Source organism: Notechis scutatus, chromosome 1 (assembly GCF_049901735.1).
Source record: "Notechis scutatus isolate UNSWTSFEM ecotype Mainland chromosome 1, rNotScu1.2, whole genome shotgun sequence".
Classification (NCBI taxonomy): domain Eukaryota; kingdom Metazoa; phylum Chordata; class Lepidosauria; order Squamata; family Elapidae; genus Notechis; species Notechis scutatus.
The window spans coordinates 276,089,878-276,111,999 of NC_142009.1; the positions used below are offsets into that span (position 1 = coordinate 276,089,878).

Below are 22,122 nucleotides of genomic sequence, written 5' to 3' on the forward strand. Positions count from 1 at the left end.
GTTTAGTATTACATTGCTCTAAACATCAACATAAATTTATTTCTAGTATATGTTTCCATCTGGATCAATGTCTCAAGATAGCTGAGTAATATTTTAATTGCTTTTTACTCTTAATTACCTTTCCAAGTAGCCTTAAGTTAAAATCTTTTAATGCTCTCCTTTTAAAAACTTAAAGCTAGTCTTTAAGGGAATCTAGAGTTTTATTATCACTCACTCTGGCAATATTGCATGCACATACATGTAAACCTCCCAATTTATACATTACCGATAGTACTTATTACAGGCCACCTTGCTCTTTTCAATATTTAATTAGCCTTTAATAATAACTTCTACAGAAAACGTTTCAATTATCTCATCCACATAATGAAATATAATCAGAAAGGAAGCTATGTTTCACAATCCACAGCCTTTTAAAAATTCATAACTACACAAACAACAATGGTAGGTATCCAGTTAAAAATTCCTCACATATATAATGATTAAAATTTAGCTATAAATATGACAGGAGTATAAAGAAGTAGGATCCACAAGATATCCATTTGTATCAATATGGAATTAATGCAGTCCTTTAGGTGGTCATTAAATTTAGCCTATGTGGAAACATTGCTTCACCTTTTCATTTTTTAAAATATACAAACTTCAAAAACAACTAAGATTTCATATTCTGAACCCATTTCATAATATCAAGAAAGATATTTTCTATAAAATAATCTCTTTGCTAAATTCCAGGCTCTATAGAACAAAAGCTCAATATTAAATTGCAAATTAAATTAAAGTTTAGGAAAATAATTTATCATCATAATTCTTGATGTCTCATTATGTCTTTATGTTTACAATCTAATAATTCATGAATGGTCTCTACAGACAATTGGGCTTTAGTCCCAGATTTCTAGTAATTGTCTGTGGAGATTCTCAGTCATCCAGGTCATGATTGTGTCAAAGGAGCTTTTCCAAAAGATAGCTGGAGAAGAAAGTCCAGTTGCCTTTTGGAAAAGCACTTTTGGGATTTCTAGTAATAGTAATACCTCAGGAGAACAGTTTTTACCTCTTCTATGTTATCTGCATGACTCTAGTGCTTCCTTTTCCTGTGATTAATACTCATTGCAGGCATTCGTCATCCTCCTCTCATTGTGTCTCATTTAAATGACTGATATTAAATATAGTAATTTTCAATGTGGTGGTCTCCCATGACCTTTGGACTTCATGTCCCAGGTAGTATGGGTTTTAGGGGTTTTATGAGAACTGAAGTCTTGTTAGAATGCTTCTGCTTTTAAATGTTTTCCTTCCTGGTAATCATCATTCAGTTATCTGCTTCTTTTTTTCTTTAGTTTTATACCCAGTAGGAAGCCTAGCAAGTTCTATTCTTAACTTCAAGATAAGAAGAGTTTGTTAACTTCAAATTGACACATTCATTTCATCAGCAGTTAGTGAAGTAATTATTTAGCAGAGCTAATGTGGTAGAATTTAAGTTGCCTAAGGAGTCATTGTTTTTTCTTTGGAAATATATACTGCCACTTGTTTATATTTGGATTTACTGATACTGTTGGAAGGTGAACTGGCTTAAGTCTAAAGAGCAGTGAGACTGATGTTGATTGAACTGAAGGCTCTGGTTTCTTTTGGGATGAGTGTTATAGGAATCATCTCATGAAGTTTTAACAAGTCTGTGGTTGAAGTTTCATATTTTATAGCAAGGCTGTCAAACTCAAGGCCTATGGGCCGGATGCATCACGTGCTGGCCACACCCATGTTTTAGCAAAGGGGGGAAGTCCCAATATGTCATGTGATGTCACCATGACGACATGAGTTTGACACCCCTGTAATACAGTTTTTCACAGAATTGTGTGCTTTAAAAAGAAAAAAAGCTCAACAAACTAAATTTGGATTAATTTGTGTGTGTTTCAGGTTTTCTGCTAGATATATTCATCTACCTAGTCATTTTCAAAATGAAGAATAAATTTTATTTAAGATAAAATCTAATGATCAGTTTTTAATATAAATATTAGAATACCAAGTGCCATTTGAGATATGAGTATTAAGGGCACAGAAAGACAAAACAGGAAAAAAGGGGGAACCTTGCCTTTTATACTTTTGTTTGCAATTGAGACACTTTCACTTTTGGATTGCAATATTACAGTGATGACCACAGAAAAGTGACAAAAACAGCAAAAAAGAGGAGAGGATCAGTAGAGCAACTGGTAGAAAGAGGAATTATATCAGATTTGCTTCAGAAAATGTTTCAGATGTTCAGCAATAAGTTCCTAATCAATTGATACTAAATTGATTGACAGCTTTTGGAAAAAGAATGGATGAAAAACTTATAAAGATGAAAGAGGAATGAAAAAGTTGAGAAGATTAAAATCTGTATAAAGCAAGTATCTAGAGATGTAAAACATATTAAGATGGAGAGTAAAATAGAAATTATAAACTGGTCTCCTCATTCTCCTGATCACAAGTATCTTGTTTTGTATGCTCGGTATGATTTTCCCAGTCTTCTTCAGCCATTTCTTACTCATCTATTTGTGATGCACAAATTGTGCCAACTTTTTATCATTTCTGCTTGATTTATTGTTTAGGGACGTTACCATTTTGAGGAAAGGATGAGTTCAACACTATGCATATAGCTTACCACAAAAATATTAAACTTTACTTATTTTAGCTGTAAATGCTTAGGCTTTGAAACTGAAAAATAGCACTTTTGACATGTCTATAAATAAATTAGCAGCCAATTATTCATTTTAAATAATGAGGATACATCATTTCTAAATATATTTGTAAGCAGATTTTCAGCTATATTGTACTAGTTAACTTTTTGAAAAGAACCCAATTGAACATGTAATATCGTTCAGGTATGTTTCTTGAATTTAGATAGAAATGTGATGGCTAGGAGAGGGAGGCAAAAAAAATCCATTTTCCCCATCTCAAAATTTAAATAATTGTTACCAAATAGAATGGCATGTTCCAAAAAAATAAAGAGCTGGCAAACCAGCAAAACTTGGTGAAGATTTGTCAATGAAGACTCTGTCATCCAGATAGAGTTGTCTGAGTCATGGCATCTGGACTTCTTTTCTGTTTTAGTTTGAAATGTTTTGCTGCTTATCGAAGTAGCATCTTCAGTCTGAGCAAGTTCGTTAGGGGGACCCCATATATGTCCTCATATGTAAATCTTCAAATATGGTAAAGATTTGTTGTGTTATGGAAAAGATTTATGCCAAGCAGAAATACTCCATTAGACTACATATAGTAAAATCTTAACTATAATAGAATGAAGCCTGTTTCTTGACTAGGCAATCGTGGGTTTTGCATAACTGAGCTACTTGTTAGTCTGCAGTCAACTGATCACTAATTGTTGAGAATAATTTTAAAAATTATTATTACCTTTTCTTATGGGTTTAATGAAAGGGGAAGTAAATGTAATGTTTTGTTCCAAACACCAAATAATCTTTTTTTATTCTTTTGTGAATAAAACATGATGTGAAATCTTTCAGAAATGAGCAGGAAGAAGTGATGGTTTGAGCACCTGGATTTTGCCATCAGTTCTTGGAACTTGTCACTTTAATAGAACACCAAAATTCAGTGACTCAAGTTCACGTCCTAAACAAGCCTCATCAATAAAATGTTATGCTTAATATCACATAGAATGGATTATCCAGTTGTACATAGTGAGTAGATTTTCCAGTTTTAAATCCTGAATTTGGAAAATATGTCAGAAACAGGTTGAAAGAGGGGTGGATAAACATCCAGGAAGATCTCAGTGATATAAAATCCAATTGTTCAAAAAGTTAATTAATAGTTTCCAGTACTCAAATGAAGAATAGGGAGATTAATTTTTCATAAAAAGTTTACCACTGCATTAGAATATGTATCCATAGACAAAACTATGAAAGAAAGATGAAAAAGGAGGTAAGGAATGTGAGGCGCAGTACTTTATTGTATATTTTATAGAATATAAAATGTTCTTTAATAGGTAAGCCAAAATGGGTATTTCATCTAGGTCTTGTTTGAGTTGGTGAACTAAGACTTTGTCTTTTCATAATAGTTGTATATATTAATACATTTTTTCCAGCTGAATCAGTGCAGATTGCTTGATCCTAACCTAACAGAATTGTATAGACTGTTTTCTTTAGAAAAGTTAAAAGCAGTGAGTTTCACAAATACTTTCATGAAATGGAGAAAGATTATTAGGTGGGCCTACCAGTATACATCATTTTATTCATCTGTTGCCCACATTATCAATCTTTTCTATATTGTATATTGATATATGTATTAGCCTTCTTGATTGAGAAGGCAATTGAGAATATCTATGTACCCTTAACGACTCCTAATTACTGTATTTCTGCTATGATTGCTTATCTTCCTGTTTTATTAAGATGAGACTTCCTTCAAAGCCTCATGTCACAAAGTTTATTTCAAACAGGATTCTTACTCTTCAGCCAACATTTGCTGTCCTTTTATGCTTGTACAACAAAAATAGTTGTTAGTCAGCTTTGTAACTGAGTAGAGTTTTAATGAAAGGTTGTGCATGGAAAAGACAGTATACTTTATTTCACATTCAAAATGAACCATTGCATTCCAGAACTTGTGGCTGACTATTCCAGATCAGCTGCAGTTCAACAGAAACAAAACTAGGGATACTTTTGTTGTTCTGTGTTTGGGCAGAAAAAAAAATCCAGAGATATTTTTTATTTTTATTTTTATTTTATTTGGTTTGTCAATTGCTTATAAGATAATAGGTATAAGTAAAAACATAGTTATTAATGGAATGATTTTAAGGATTAAGTAGAGCAAAGCTGGTATGACCAGTGCGCGCATATACCATCAACAAAATCTCTCAGGGTTGACTTTCTTCCACTGTTAACTTCCTTCATAGCTACTACTGTTTGCAAGAACAGCATTTCAAAACCCCTCGGGGTTGAGTTTTGTCCACTCCTACCTCTTTCATAACCACTTCTGTCTGCAAGAACAGCATTAAAGTCCAGACTCAAAGCAGAAGCATCCAGTGTTGTTCAATATACATACCAAAATATTCGAAATGAGTATATTTGAAGGCTACTAAATCAACTGTTCCATGCATGAAACACTTTCTGCATGGAGTAGTTTATCCCTTATTCGCTCTGTTTGGACAATTGTTGGAGTGGAATGGTAATTCTATAAGATAATCTATTTAGGCCGGTACTGAAACAATATTTATTTTAATTTGTATTATGGAGCTTCTGTGCTATGTTGCTCTCTGATATGGGTGTGTTGAAGACAGCTCTGTGATTTCACTACAGTCAAATGAAAACATGATTTATGCTTCTTATACCTTAAAAGGATTGAGTCTTCCAAGTAAGTAGTAAAACAAAAAATAACAAAATACAAATAAAGTCAATCTGAAACACAAACACATCAGCTGCTAAAGAAGTTCTTTGTGTAAAATTATGTTCACATTTTCTTTTTTTTAATAAATTTTTATTCTTTAAAATCAAAAATACAAAACTCTCATTTCTATTAACAGTATATGTGTCATTGTATATACATATTTCTCATTTGTGACTATACATCATTTTTATCTTTCTTGTTCATCCATTCATACCACCTATCCCATATCTCATAATAATCACGGTCATCCTTGCCTCTTAGTTCCATCGTGAATTTGTCTAGTTCAGCACAGTCCATTATTTTTTGATTTAAAGCCTCTTCTGATGGTATTTTATCGTTCTTCAAATTTTGTGCAAAAATAATTCTTGCTGCAGTTAGGATGTGTACAGTGAGACTCCCCTTTCCTCTGGTCTCTTCTCAGTTTTTCCTTCTTCATATTCATGTCATCTATTTGGTTTTTCTTCTATGATTTATTTTGTTTTATGACTGTGAAAAAACTATAGCTAGTCAATTTACTTGTGATGATTTGGGATTACAGTAAAATCTTAATTCTCTGATCCTTCATTCAACAGATTTGAATGTAATGGACAAAATGTTATTCTCTGGGGTTTCATGCTGAAACAAAGAACAAAACTCTATTGTTCGCAAATGTCCCAGACAATTTAAATATTTTATGTCATTTATGTCAGTTTATATAGTGTAGTTGCATTACTATATTTTTATTTCATGTGCATCAATTTATGTACTCTGCATAACTGTCTAAATTACTGCAGTGACAACAATTTCATTTAAGAGATAATTGGATACAGTAATGGACAGCCCTTCCCTCTCCACCCCACAATGTTCTCTGCATTTGAGTAATAAAATCAAGGGCATAAGTATAGGATGTGCTGGACCATACTAGATATATGCGCAATAAGGCTCTTAGTATCTTAATAAATCACAAGATGAACAGGAACCAATTCCTGAAATAAGAAAACTTTGTATATACTTTTTCAAAAGAAAGTACAGGATCTTAAATTATCCTTTACAATAATCTATCCAAGAGAGAGTGGCTTTGATTTTGTGAGTCAGATGATTCAATGATTTTGTATATGTTCTGTTTATTGTTTTCATGTCAGTTTCTTCTATTTATTTTTCAGAGAGTTGCTTTTTATTCTACATTGATCTTGATGATTAAATATCTAAAGTCCTTAGGTATGACTAGTAAATAAATAAAACCTTAGAAGTCTGTTGGAAACCAGTGCAACCAGTGCAAAATAGGTGTTAGGTTCCAAATGAGCTAGCACCTGTCAGCTTGCAGTCTAATCTGCAGTGGTTTTCAAGAGCAACCCCAACTATGGCACCTTGCAATAACTTAGTGTAGAGATAATGAGGACATGAGTCACATCCTTCTGCTTGGAAAAAAAAGGAAATAAAATACCCCGAAAAGGTAAAGGCAAACGAATGGAATGTGAATATGTAAGTCCCACTCAGGTGTCAAATGGTTGATGAAATTTTTAAAAACCTGAATTATCTGTATAATGTACCTTACCATACATATAGGATCTGTAACTATTCATTTTCCTGGAAATGTATAATAGAATAGATTTTCCCAGCCTGGACTTCTTCAAATCCTGTTTGAGAACTATAGGAATGCATGACCTCAGTACTGCAATAGAATGCCAGGCAGAATTATCTCTTCAGTATCTCTTATTCTGGCATTGTCTCCTCTGTGGCTACAGCAGGGGAAAAGATAATAGCATACTTCTAGGTAATTGTCTCTGGGATGTGGAAAGGGAGGAAATTGCTGTCATGTGAATTATACAAGATTGAGGGAAAATGGAAATAATGCTGCATGACTTATCAGAATTAGATTATTTTAGTTTTTATTACAGCTGTTAAAAGACTGGTATTTATGTAATCTCTTAAAGTATTAAACATTTGGGAGAAGATCTGCCAAGCAATCATTTTATATTCTTTATTTTCTTGCACTGACACAATTTGCCAAACATGGCAAATTTCTTCCCCAAACCCCAAAAACTTTAACCTTAGACTGTCTACTATTGACCTCACCCCTTTCCTAAGAGGTCTGTAGGGGCGTGCATAAGCGCACCAACGTGCCACCGTCCCTGTCCTATTGTTTCTCTTATTCTTCTTTTATTTTTCTTATATGTACCCATTTCATGTATTCACAACTATGTATACACTTATACTTATTATCTTGTAAACAATTGGCAAATCAAATAAAATAAAATAAATAAATAAATAAATAAATGGTCACTTGGTCTTATTCTACGAAACCAAGAAGCAGTTATACAGGTAGCAAATCTAATTCATAAACCTCAACATTTGAGTATGTATTTCATGCATAAGTAAGGATAAAAGTTATTTGTTCCCTGGCCTGCAGTATTCAGAAACACATTGAATGAAAACATTTCCTCTCCTGTCTATTTCTTTCAAATAAAAAGTGGAAAAGGATGTAAGACATCAATAGTTGGCTTATTATTTAGATGAACAGGAAAAGGAAGAGACACTGATGTTGAATTTGGTGATGCAGATAAAAATGAAAGAAGTCAGATACAAAGTCATTAATCTGACTAATAATTTATCAGAAAAGCCTTTAAACTTATATTTAAAAATGCTGCATTGTTTTTTTTTTAATTTAAAACATCTAGCATATTTTTATTCCAGTGAATTTTATATTAAGCCAATTGGCCAAATCTCTTTTGAACGGTTGCAGAATCCATGTTTATTTCTGTGTCCCACTGAATGCAGATTTAATTTATTCATAGATTTTGCAGTCATTGATAAATTTACAAACTACAAAATATTTAAAAAAATGATGTCTTAGTGGCATAATTGCCACATAATCATAATTGTGGAAATCTATAGTCAGGGTGGCTTCATTTAGTTATATCCTAGCCTAAACTTAGAAGAATAGACCTTAATGCTTTGTTCTCAATTTGTTTTTAATATTGTTTTATTATATTTTGCATCGCAATTAGGTACCTCTTGGAGCAAGATTTTCCAGGGATGCGAATTGGCCCTGAACCAACTACAGATTCTTTTATTGCTGTCATGTATGGAGATACTGAAGGGAGTACTCCAGGAAACGCTCTTGTGGTGGATCCCAAAAAGCCATTCCGCAAACTCAGCCGTTTTGGAAATGCGTTCTTGAATAGGTAAGGAATTGATGCATATATCTAATAACATTTTTGTGCTGCTGAATAATCAAACTTCTGTGTGCCATTTCTAGTCTCTGTCTTCCAACCAGCATGACATAATACAGGTACATACATTTCCAAAAGAGTCATAAATTCCTTTGTTTTACAGGCTTATATAAATATGTCTATATAATTGTGTAATAAATGTAGACCGGTAACATTTTAAGCGAAAGCTAATAAAATTAATGATTACTTAGTTAAAAAAATGGCATAAATTTCTATTATTCTATCTTCAAGATTCATGTAAGGGAACTCAAGTATAAAAAAGCAAGAAGTTAGGAGGCAGACTTAGATGTAGTAGTGTTTTTCAGGTTGTAGGATATAATCTGCACATTTTGAAAGAGTTTTCTAGTCTTTTTAAAGGGACAGAAAGCTATTGAACTAGAATTGGGGAAATCAGGTTCAAGTCCACATCCTCACTCATGGGAATACTTTGATAACTTCAGCAGACTACTGTTTCTTAGCTTAGTGTACTTGTCAAGTTTATTATTATGGAGGGAAATGGTGGACGGAGTTCTGTATACACCACACTGAATTCCCAAATGAAAGGTGACAAGAGTCTGAATCAAGATATTAGATCAATCAAATATGCAGAGATTAAAATAGTTTCAATGCTTATTCTGATTAACCCAAAATATTCCTTAACTTTACTTTTTTAGATTAAAAAACAGCTATTGAAGGAATAAAATGCACTGTGTGAGCTACAGATTTATAAAGTTGTTTTTCATATAATTCTCATTCCTAAAATAAGGGCCACTCTTTCCAGAGTCCACAAGCTCCAATTCTACTCTCATAAAAAGGATAAAAAACTGGTAAATTCTTCCTTGCCTTACTTCATCAGTATTCTGGTGTTTACTTTCATTTCTTCCAGTTTTTCTAAATCCCTGTTCTGCCTCTGTGGCTAAATATATTTGGTTCTGTAAATATACGTAAAAAGTTCCTTTCCAGTTGTTTTTTAATTTAATTTTTTTCGCATTGATGACTGGACAGCTACACACACACACACACACACACACACCAGATGGTATATGTGGTATATATATTTTTATTTGGGATATATATGTTTTAATTTTGTATTTTTGAAAAAAAACACACACACACACCAAGTTCTGCAGGGCTTTTAATTGCTTTTAACATTTGCATTATAATATCTGTGTGGCTGTTTTAATGTTTTTTATTTTTTGGAATATACAGTATATTATATTATTATAATGCAAATGTTAAAATCAATTAAAAGCCACGCAGAGCAATCACTTGGAGAGCTCAGCCATTCAAGAACAGTACAAACATTTTATGGGCTCTGCACAATTCTCTGATTCCCCAGGCCAGATAGCAAAGCCAGGTCAGTTTTGTGAGCTTTTTCGTTCTTAAAAATTTTTTTCTCTGAAAAGAACTTGAATTGGTTTTTGTTCTAGTCTAGTGTAACACAATCAAAATATTGTTCCCTGATGGTGCATTTATCAGCCCAGATTTTTTTCTTAATGCTAATTCTTATATTTTATTGGTAGCCCAACAAGAATTGTGGGAGAATGCAGTCAATTGTGGAATAATGTTTCTGCAGCTTTCTTAAAAAGGCAAACTACTACGTATAATTCTAGTTTAGAATCCAAAGAGCTTATTTATACACTACTGAAAAATCTCTTTTCTTATTGCCCATAATCGCTCACAACAACTTGAGTGTATTACAGTGCTGTCTCTATACATAACTGCAGTTCTTGTTTTTCATGTAAAACCTGTCACTACTACATTCTTGGCATCCAGAAAATGTAAAACACAGTGTGATTGTTTAGTTGGTATAAAGGACACAGTCTTCTCATAAACTTGTCTTTTTCAGCCACCAAATAAACGCACCAGGAGAACAATAGGAACAATTTTTAAAATAAAATTTAATTGCATTGTTCTTTGCTTGATTTTGTAAAGCTCTATTTTGTAGCCTGGTAAAAAGTCTGCAGAAAATATTCTTAAAAAATTAAGAATCATTTCAAATTGAAAAAAGCTGTCATATCCAAAATACAATATATTCTATTTTGCTTTTTACTGTATTTTAACATATTGTACAATACCTAGATTACATGGCATAGTTTACAATATTGTGAATTGGCATAGCTTAACAGTATGGTTAAATAAATAAAATCATTAGTTTTATTATATTTTTATTAATTGGGTCAATTAAGTTTACACCAACATATCAATAAATCTTGCATAGTATTTGGCTTAAAATCTGTCCATAGTCACGTGTATCCTGCAATTTTTCAATTACATTTCTTTTCTGGGAACAGTCCCTTAGTTTCTTCTGTTTTCTTTATCATGCGTTCTTCTACAGTGTAATGTTTCCCAGTTGTATTAAGCAACATATCTATCATTCCTAGATAAGCTAGCTAATGACTATAATATTGAAGTTATAATCTAGTGCAAATCATTAGAGAAGTCTAATTCTGGATATGAAAAATAAAATTTCAGAGATACTTTATACCATCTCTCTATATTTATCCATCTCAGGTTAATAACAGTAAGCCACCCACTTACCCTGTAGTAAGATGGGTGGTCAATAAAATTGAATAATTAACTGAGTGAGTGAGTGAGTAAGTGAATAAATAAATAAATAAATAAATAATAATGCATCTTCTCTTTTAATCAGTTTTCATGTGTTTTTCTGTACAATTGCTATCATCTTGATAGGGGCATCTACATTTCTATTTGATGAGAGTTTGAAACAACTTTGAACTCCTTTGGGGAATTGTATCCGATAAATAACTGGACTCTTCCCTCTTCCCAGCTACTAATCCACTTGCTTCTATGGAGGGAGTTCCTGAAGAAAGATAGTAATAGACAGGCAAAGGGTACACAATAAACTTCCTTGGCTTCCTTCTTTATCGTCAATATTACACACTGACATATCCCAGAAATTATTATTTTTTATTTTAAAATGTCTTATTGCATATATAATATGCCTATAATATATGTAATGTATACATATAGTATACATATACATATATATATTGCTTACTTGCCTAAAAACAAGATACAAATAACTGCACTAATTATAAGCACAACAAAAATGGCCTACAATTTTTCAGGAAATAAAAAAAAAATACTTATATTTTGGAATACTTTAAAGAGAAAACTCCAACAATAAAATAATGCCGTATTTCTTGTTTTATGATGGGAACATGGGTTATTGAACATGTAATACGTTGGAATGGAAGTTAGAATCATGCTTATTGATCATGGGTGGACATATGGATGTGAAAAGAGCCGTACATGTGAATCACCATGTTCACATACAGTTTCTCCATGACAAGGATCCTGGTCTAAGTAGAATTCCCTCTCTTATGGAGAGAAATATTCATACTCTCCAAATGTTCAGGAGATTTAATGTTTGAATCATTTTATATACAGAAATTGGACAAAACCAATCACCACCTTTTATGTTTTGGTTGAGGGTGTCTATCACTGTTAGTTTAAATACAGGGAAAGGCTTTTCCCAAATGTTCTGTAACCAAGATTTTCCCTTTTCCATGTAGGTTCATGTGTGCTCAATTACCCAATCAGGTTCTGAAGAGCATCAGCATCGTAGATAGCCCTGGTATTCTTTCAGGAGAGAAACAGCGCATCAGTAGAGGTGAGTTTTTATATGAAAAGCTTTCTTTGGCAGCAGGCACACCACAAAAAAAAATAGATTTAGGATTATTGTTTTAAAAAATAAAATAATTCAAATAATAGAAGAGACATTGAACATACCATTCCCCTTTTGTCCAGTCATGTTCCTATATGTTCTTTCACTGTTCTAAGCCACAATCTGCTAGTTACGTTATTAAATCCGTGTTTTATCCTCTCTTGTATTACCCTCTCTGAATTGAAAGATTGGAAATTTTCCTTTGATTATAATGTTCATTGTATTAAAAAGTAATTGACTTTGAAATATATAAAGAAAAAGCTTCAACTGACTGCACAGGGTTACTGTAAAGGTTAGAACTAAATAATATATGTGAAGCATTTATAATGCTTAAGACTACTTTGTAAAATGCAATATACATTTTTTTCGAACATTTAATTATAATATTAAAAAATACAAAATACAAAAGTAAATAAAAGAGCTGTGAAAGGGGAGAAGGAAGGGGGAGAGAGAAGTGAGAAGAGGTAGGGAAAAGAAAAGAAAAAGAAGCATTGATTTCTGACTTTCTCTGTTGCAATAGAAGAGGGCATTAATATCAAATCACAGCTGTTTGTTTTTCCATAATAATAAGAACAAGTCATTTCTATAAAGAGCTATCAATCTGTAAAACCCAAAGTCAAAATTACATTATTTTCCACATCAAGCACAAAAATCTGAAGCGGTTTCCATGTGGAAACAAAAGTACTTACGTTTTTGTCTTTAATCAGAGTAGTCAGTTTTGCCATTTCAGTCAACTCCATCAACTTCTGCATCCACTCTTCCATGTTACGATACATGTTGACAGCAGCAAGACTATTGTATGCACACAAATGGAAAGACAGACTTGAAGGAACTGGTAGTTGTTGTATGCAACTTTGAGAATATCCAACCAATAATTTGTAAATTTTGTAATTTAGTTTTGATATGACTATGTAACATTCACCTACTTAGGACACATTGCACTGATTCAATACTGTGGTCAATACTTAAGTAAGGGGTTGACTGCTTTATTTGATTATTTTTTAAAATTTATGACATTTCCGGTAAAACTGTGTTTAAGGTGTCTAATTATATATGAATTCATTATATTTGAATTATTAAACCATAGTAATAACAGTGAGCATCCATTAAACCATATCTGATTTCTCTGCTACTATACAGTGATTTCAGATTTTTGAAGCTCTTTTGCATGATTGGTTCTGAAGTGTACCTTCCTGCAAAATTAATAATTAATATTAAGCTGATATCTCCCTGAGCACATGCTTTCATCATATGCTGTTTTTTGGTGTTTTGTTTTCTTTTTTGTTATGCTGCTAATTGAAAAGAAACAGAAAAGTATGTTCTGCTAACAGAACAATGAAATCATATTTCTTGTGTGCCGAAGATTTAGGATCAGTACCTAAGAATTTCAGAAATTAGCATATATAAAGTCCCCTAGATTATGAATGAGATCAGTTTCTAAGTCTTTCTTTAAATTAAATTTGTAGGTAAGTCAAAACAGCTACATTTAATTCTTGCTTACTGTTCATTAGTCAAATATTTATCTTAGTATATAGTGTATATTTTACCTTTACCTTGAAGTAGACACTAAGGGAGGTTTGTACAGAGCTTTTCTTCTTCAAACTGATGAATTGCTGAAGCTGCACAATGTTCTCATGGGTGTCACAAAATAGTGCATGCATTTGTTATTAGGAACCATTGTATTTAACTCAGATTCTTAATATCGTTGGCTTTATAGCCGTCCATTCATAAGTGTGTGTTGTCTGTAAGTCAGATGTTCTTCACCCGGGGACTACTTGTAATGTATCTGCCAAAAATACCATGACTCAAAAGGGATCCATCTTTTTTCCCATCCAAGGCATTTTAGTTCATTATCTCCCTCAATCTATCTCTTCACCTTTCTTTCTCTTCCCTTTCTAAGTTTTACAATCTGTTCTTTTTTGTTTGCTTTTCCCCCTTTAAAGGATAGCACCAACCACACCAAATTTAGCTATGTTTAACCCCCAAAATACTGGCATGGAAGAGTGTATGAATAACAATTTCCATTGCAATATTTTTTTGCCAGGCAGGGCTATTATGTGTTGCTAAGTTTTAAAAGGTTGAAAGTTAGCTCTGATTCCTGTCATTTTGTTTATTTTTTATTTATTTATTTTGTCAAGTGATTATAAAATAACCGGTATAAGTATAAACATAGTTATGGATACATGAAATGGATACATATAAGAAAAATAAAAAGAAACAATAGGACAGGGACGGTAGGCACATTGGTGCGCTTATGCACGCCCCCTACAGATCTCTTAGGAAAGGGGTGAGGTCAATAGTAGAAAGTCTAAGGTTAAAGCTTTTGGGGTTTGGGGAAAATACCACAGAGTCAGGTAGAGTATTCCAGACATTGAGCACTCTGTTGCTGAAGTCGTATTTCCTGCAATCAAGTTTGGTGCGGTTTACCTTGAGTTTGTATCTATTGTGTGCTCTTGTATTGTTATGGTTGAAGCTGAAGTATTCATTGACAGGTAGGACATTGCAATGTATAATTTTATTTACTATACTTAGATCGGACCGAAGGCAGCGTAGTTCTAGGTTTTCTAGGTCTAGAATTTCAAGTCTGGTGGCATAAGGTATTCTGCAATGAGTAGAGGAATGGAGAACTCTTCTTGTGAAATATTTCTGGACTTTCTCAACTGTATTAATATCAGATACGTAATGCGGGTTCCAGGCTGATGAGCTGTATTTAAGTATTGGTCTAGCAAATATTTTGTATGCTCTAGTTAGTAGTGTGATATTACCAGAGAAAAGGCTATGTAGGATTAGGTTAACAACTCTTAATGCCTTTTTGGCTATGAAATTACAGAGGGCTCTGGTACTTAGATCATTAGAGATGAGTACTCCAAGGTCTTTGACAGAGTTTGGATCATCAACAAGGTCTTGACTATTCAGCTTGTATTCATTTATAGAGCAACATCTAACTTAGCTAGGAAAAATCCTCTCTGTAACTATAGAGTTAATTCTTTGGAATAAGATACATGCTTGTGGCAGCCACTGTATGTGTAATTATTCTCTGTATTATTGACAATCTATGTAATTCTACATTTTTATTATGACTAACATTTGCTTTAGGTTCATGTTCAGAACCATAAAGTTGTGAACAGTCTTTCTGAATAGCTCTTCATGAAAGTTATTTGAAGTGCAGAATCAAGCTGAACTGGCCACCACTGTAGTGTCTGAAATCTACTCATTTAAGCATTACAAAATTATGTCTTCATCCCACAAGAGTTATGTTGATAAACTGTGAGCAAAATCATATTTCATCACCTTTTCCTATTTATTGGTTTTTGTTTTGTTTTGTTTCTTTTTGTTCAGGTTACGACTTCTGTCATGTCCTGCAGTGGTTTGCTGAGCGGGTTGATCGTATCATCCTTTTATTTGATGCCCATAAACTTGATATTTCTGATGAATTCTCAGAAGCAATCAAGGCATTCCGGGGTCAGGATGATAAGATACGAGTGGTGTTGAATAAGGCTGATCAAGTGGACACCCAGCAGTTAATGAGAGTATATGGTGCACTCATGTGGTCCTTGGGCAAAGTAATTAATACTCCAGAGGTATTGCGGGTTTATATTGGTTCTTTTTGGGCTCAGCCCCTGCAAAACTCAGAGAACCGAAAATTATTTGAGGCAGAGGCACAAGATCTGTTCCAAGACATTCAGAACCTTCCACAAAAAGCAACAGTGAGAAAACTGAATGATCTGATCAAGAGGTCACGGCTTGCAAAGGTAAGATGGGGTGTAATATATTAGCTACTGACTGATGTGGCTAATTTTCTGACTTGCCATTTTTATCTACAGCGCAATAATTGGCCATCTATATAAAGTCACAGAAATGTCATTATGATTATTGTTTAACTTTCCATGTGGGAGAGATAGACACCTAGTAGACTAGAGTGTTGATGGTCAGTGGAAAGGGAATCCATTGTCTTCCATGATAGAAATTTTGAGAGGTGTTGTTGTTTTCTTTCTTTTCTGATGTATCAAACCTTTATTTACATTTACATTTATATTTGTTTTCCTGTTTTCCTTTTTGTTCTACCATTAGAAAATTATGGCTTTAATGGCACCCAGGAGTCTCTGCATTTAAAAACAACAACAATAACTTTTAAGGAATTTCTTATTACAATAAATAATTAAAGGATTATTCCTTTGTGGCCAGAAAATGCCAAATAAGAAATATACTCTCTGCAAGTTGAGAGTATATTTACTCTCAACTATCTAGTGGTCCTTTCCTCCCTTCGGCTGTTTTTGCCACTGTTTTCTGGTGGTTGTCATTGTAATATTGTAATCCAAAAGTGAAAGTGTCTTAATTGCAAGGGAAAGAGTAAAAATCAATTTTCCTCCCTTCTGCAAGCAGACAATCTCATGATTTCTTTTTATTCGAAAAGACCGCACCGGACAGAACTCACTATCTAGTAACCAGGGTCCACCACATTGCCTTTCCCATTCTTTCAAGGGCATTTAGTCCACCATAGATCCTTACCCAAAAGCCCTTTTCTTTGTTTTATTAAGGAAAGAAATCAAATTCCTTAGGCTACAATGGAAATTTCCTATTTCAGTATAATCAAGGAGCCAGCATTTAAAGCATTTTATTTTTTTTTCTCTTCTCCTGCCCGCATCTTAAGCTGCAGCAGTTGTGCAGGATTCAGAAGGCTCATTCCACATTCCACTCATTCATTGACCTTGGATAACTTTGGATCAGTTTCTCTCTCTAAACCAACCAGTAAAATTAGGCAAGAAGGCCTGAGAATGTATCATCTTGGCTTCTAATTCAGTTTTATGAAACTTGTGACAAGTCTTTTCCCTGATTGCAGGATCTTCTGTCTGGTGCTGCTTCTGGGCTTTAGGTCTTTTGTGGAGAAAGATGGCTCAATAACCTTAGAGCTCCCATACATAAAAAATGCTGGAAGTTTTTTTTGCCAGGGAAATGCTAACATCATGAATAAGGAGTGGGGTACAAACAATTTATTTTATTTATTTTCATTTTCTGTAATTTGTTTAGGAGCATTTATTACTGCAGGACCTGAAACAGTAATAAATGGAAGGAAATTGGCTGGATCAATTTGATGTATATAAAATATACATTATTTTAATATTAATTTTAAAGTTATTAATTTAATTTATGTAAAATAGTATACATTATTGTAAACTTATATATAGAAAGTTGTATATACAAATATAGGCATTCTAATTAGGTTTAATTTCTTTCTTTGTCTCGGTCCTTTTTCTTTTCTTACATGTGGGATTGTGTTTTTCTGCCAGTACCTGGTATAAACTGCTTGACGTAATTAGATGTCATGTTGTACAAGCAGGAGACAGGCAGGAGTGGAATTTGTAGCCACTGAACTGAAATTTCAATACCAGTTGGGAGGATGCCAGGATAACCACAGTCAACACAAGATAAACTCACGTTTGTTCCCAGAAATGCCGTTCTTCGCTCCTCTCCTTTAAACTCTCTTCCCAGGTGTGCCTAATGAAGGGAATCGGGGCCCTTTCCTCCCCTGTAAGCCACGCAACCCACGTTGCTCTCTTCTCTGTTCTTCCCTGTGTCCTGGGATGAAGAGGGGGTGGGCCTGGGTCTTCCTCTGAACCCCCTCTCCCTTGTTGTACCTCTCCCCTGCTCTGCCCAGCCAGACTTTGCCCTTACCCAGTTTCCTTCACAGCCAATGGAGCCACGCTTCTGCTTCCTGTCAGCTGTTCGGCTTCCTCCTTGGATTCAGACTCTGACAGGAGTATGACACATGGTGAATATAAAATAAGATTTACCTTTCATAGAGAGGAATTTTAATTATGCTTCGTAAGGATATGCAAAGAACGTTGTAGTTTCAGTTCATTGGTCTTGGCTTTTTTCCATGGTAATTCTAAATACAGAAGCTGTGACTCTTGAAAAAACCACCCACCCAAAAAACCAAAAACCCCCCCCCCCCCCCCCCCCCCCCCCCCAAAACACCCCCAAAAAAACCCCCCCCCCCCCCCCCCCCCCCCCCCAACCAAAAAAAAAAAAACAAAAAAAAACCCCCAACCCCCAACCCCCCCCCTCATTATGATACACTCTTCTGTTTTTATTCCAGTCTTTGTTTCACTCTTTCTTGTAACTGAGATATTCTAGACTCACAAGGAGGAATTATGTAGATTATATATAATTATATATTTGATTGGGAACTGCCCAGAGTTGGTTAGAAAAAGGGCGGCTACATAAATGTTTAAATAAACAACTTCATAAAAGTTTTTGAACAGACACTGTGCTTGCGCAACTCCTATTTAGGTAATTATTAAGACCCTTTAATATTGTACTAACTGCTGCAGGCATTTTCCTGAGATTTTCCTGGCCTTTAAGAATAGGTGGAAGCTCTTTCATCTTGTTTGTTTCAAAATTAGAACATGATTTCATTCGTTTTCTTTGAAAGCATTGATGCATATATGTTGCATCTATAGATAGCAATTGCTGTCAATATCAGTATGTGAGGTTATCTGCATCCAAGTACAACAGATATCAATCCATGGGCATCCACAATGAGGTAAGAAGCTTTTAAAATAGCATGTAGTGGGAAGTCCATTTCAGTTTGGCAAAGGCACAAGATAAACTTTACTGAAACGTGGCAGTATACTTTTCAGATTGATGTTCCTCAGCTTTATTGCCTTCTTTTAATAGAATAGAATGAAAGCATTGATGCATATATGTTGCATCTATTGATAGCAATTGCTGTCAATATCAATATGTGAGATTATCTGCATCCAAGTACAACAGATATCAATCCATGGGCATCCACAATGGGTTCTTTATTGGCCAAGTGTGATTGGACACACAAGGAATTTGTCTTGGTGCAAATGCTCTCAGTATACATAAAAGAAAAGATACAATCGTCAAGAGTCAAGAATCATAAGGTACAACACTTAATGATAGTCATAGAGTACAATAAGCAATCAAATCATGCTAGGAAACAGCCAATATAAATTGTAAGGATACAAGCGACAAAGTTATAGTCATACTGTCACAAGTGGGAGGGGATGGGTGATAAGGAGTGATGAGAAGATTAACAGTAATAGTAGTGCAGACTTTGTAAATAGTTGAGGGAATTATTTGTTTAGCAGAGTGATGGCTTTCAGGAAAAAACTGTTCTTATATCTAGTTGTTCTGGTGCGCAGTGGTCTATAGCGTCATTTTGAGGGAAGGAATTGAAACAGTTTATGTAACACAATAGTTCTAAGAACTTGTCTGGTAATGTTTGTAAAATTGCAAACATTGTCTAAACATGGAATCATACAAGTAGTTGTCAAGTAATATATAGAGTATTAGCTAAAAGAGAGAATCAGTTATATGCATATACAAACACATATATTACTAACCTATAATTCCAAACATGATTACATAATCTATAATTCTGAACATCCGGCTGAGATTTCCAAATGTGGCTATCTCAGTAAACAGTGTTTAAGATAATGTTAGAGATCCTATCTGTCAATAATCGAAAAAGATTATGAAGCTGGAAAGAGAAAGAAGGAAAAACACTTATTTCTGTTACTTTAACAATTATTTCCCTGTTAAACTTATACATAATTTCCTGCTGAATGGATTAAAGGCCTGTCCTAATTTCAAAATTTAGGAGGAGTCAGGTGGTTCACCCATTTTATTAAAAAGCATTTAGTTTCTGGAACTGTAGTTCAGATGCACAGAGTAATGAAGTGACCCAAAGAAGTGAGCTACAGTTCCTGAAAGCCTCTGCCTTTTAATAAAATGGGTGAATCTGGAAAAAAAAAGAACAGCAACCAGATTCCTCCTGATTTTTGGCTACAATGGAACAATGCAGCTTTTGCCCTACAGTCCTAAGTTCCAAGATTTGAAGAGAAAGGGTACCTGCCATCTAGGGGATCCCTATACTTTTTCCTTGGTTGAGCCACCATTTTTGGTGGAAGTTAAGCCAACTTCCACCATATTGAAGAGCGGACAAGGCCAGGAATTATTTTGTACTAATTCATGTTACTTATTACTCCTTAAACTATTTTTTTAATATACGTTTTTAATGTTTTTCAACACAATAAACAATCTGAATTAAAGCATGCTGTTGTCTTTTTCTTTAGAAGTTGCTCCCAGTTTTGATCTTGAGTTAGTTCAAGCCTTTCTTTTTTTCCCTATTTCCTCTCAAAAGTTGAACAGTCCTTAAGTTTACTATTACTATTATTATTTTTTCTTACACATTCTTCCATACATAGTTAGACATAAATGTTTTCTTGACATACTTAAGATCTCATTTTCTGGTGAAACGCTTCTAGAAATACAAATATTTTTACTGGATTTTGCTGCAATTTGATATCCGTTGTATTTTATGTATAATTCTAATTTCCTAACTTACTAAAATCCTCAGTTTTATGTAAGATTCTGGTTCTGGTTGTATATTTTGAAGTTGCGAATTCTTTTCAGAGCTATGTTGGCGCTATTTTGGAATATCAGATTTTCATTAAACGCCTATGATTCAGCTTTACAGATTTTTTTGTGGATTTGTGTATGCTTAATTTATTTACATGAAATATACATAGATGCATGTAAATAAATATATTTTCATTTATTGATTCATAAATATAAATAAATGAATACATAAACATATTTTTAAAACAAATTACTCTTTTTAGGTACATGCTTATATAATCAGCCATTTGAAAAAAGAAATGCCTTCAGTATTTGGAAAAGAAAACAAAAGAAAGGAATTGATCAACAAATTACCTGAAATTTATCGTCAGCTACAGCAGGAGTATCAGATTTCACCAGGAGATTTCCCTGAAGTCAAGAAAATGCAGGTATTGTCTCAGTAGACCAAATCATATTATAAGTAAATAGGCTACCAAACAACAAATTACCTGTTCAAAGTTGCATACATGATAATAATTCCATCTCTCCACCTAGCTTCAATTTTAATGCCCACAATTATTGGGGGGATATACATTATGATTAAAAAAATATTTATTTATTTTTCACATTTCTGAACTGCCCATCTCCCTCAAAGAGGGACTCTGGGTAATGTACAGTAAAATGTCAGAATATGTAACAGTATGTAAACATTAAAACCTTAGAATTAAAATTTCAAAACAAATATTTTTAGAGGCTGGCAAAAATAATTAAGCCCCATTTAAAAATCAATTGAAAAGGCAAAGGGAGGACTCTTGGGGCACCAACCCTGTTCCACGGCTGCGTGATCCTTTGAGCTCCCCACACAAGACCAGAAATAAGTAAGGCTAGTCACACAGTCAGCCAGATGTTTAGACTGGATTTGGTATTTTTATCCACCTACGGAGTTTTTCCTATGGACTTGGGGAAATGATGGTAATGATGATAATGACAATGTACTTTATTAAAAAAAGGTTCTGTCCTCTCACAGAACTATTCTCCATTGAGTTGACAGGAGAATCCAGGCTGGGTAGTCTCTAGTCTCGTTGCTCTACAGACCGAGTTGAATTCTGAGGACGGCCCCTATTAATGGTTCCCAGTTCTTCACTCAGTCTTAGCTCATTCAGACCACCCTAAAAGGGCTCTGAATTATTTGAGTTTGTTGAAGAATTATTCTACTCCCTGGATTCTCTTTATTGTTTAGATTTGCGGAAAGGTTTGACAGCTGTCTGGCTTTGTCGGCTAAGCCGCCTTTCGTTTTTCCTTTTTATTGCAATTTGCTTTCAACAATCTTATCTGGTTAGGTTGTGTTTCTTGTTGGGATATTTGCAATGAAAAACCTTCACAGTCTTATCAGCATTCAGTTCTGCCCTTACTGCCTCAACTACCTATACTCCTTTTAGGAAAAAACAATATTGACTGTTCTATTATTTTGCAGACTAGGGGAGATGGAAGTGCTAAAGCAAATGAGCTCTT

General features: G+C 33.9%; 1 protein-coding gene across 1 annotated transcript in view; it reads left to right on the plus strand.

Moving 5' to 3' along the window:
* Positions 1–22,122, plus strand: part of EHD4 (EH domain containing 4) — a 28,044-nt gene that overhangs the window by 1,415 nt on the left and 4,507 nt on the right. Inside the window, exons 2-5 of the mRNA XM_026664612.2 lie at positions 8,346–8,522; positions 12,089–12,186; positions 15,580–15,992; positions 20,895–21,059. Of these exons, the coding sequence (XP_026520397.1) occupies positions 8,346–8,522; positions 12,089–12,186; positions 15,580–15,992; positions 20,895–21,059 (853 nt within the window). The remainder of the gene's footprint in view (positions 1–8,345; positions 8,523–12,088; positions 12,187–15,579; positions 15,993–20,894; positions 21,060–22,122) is intronic.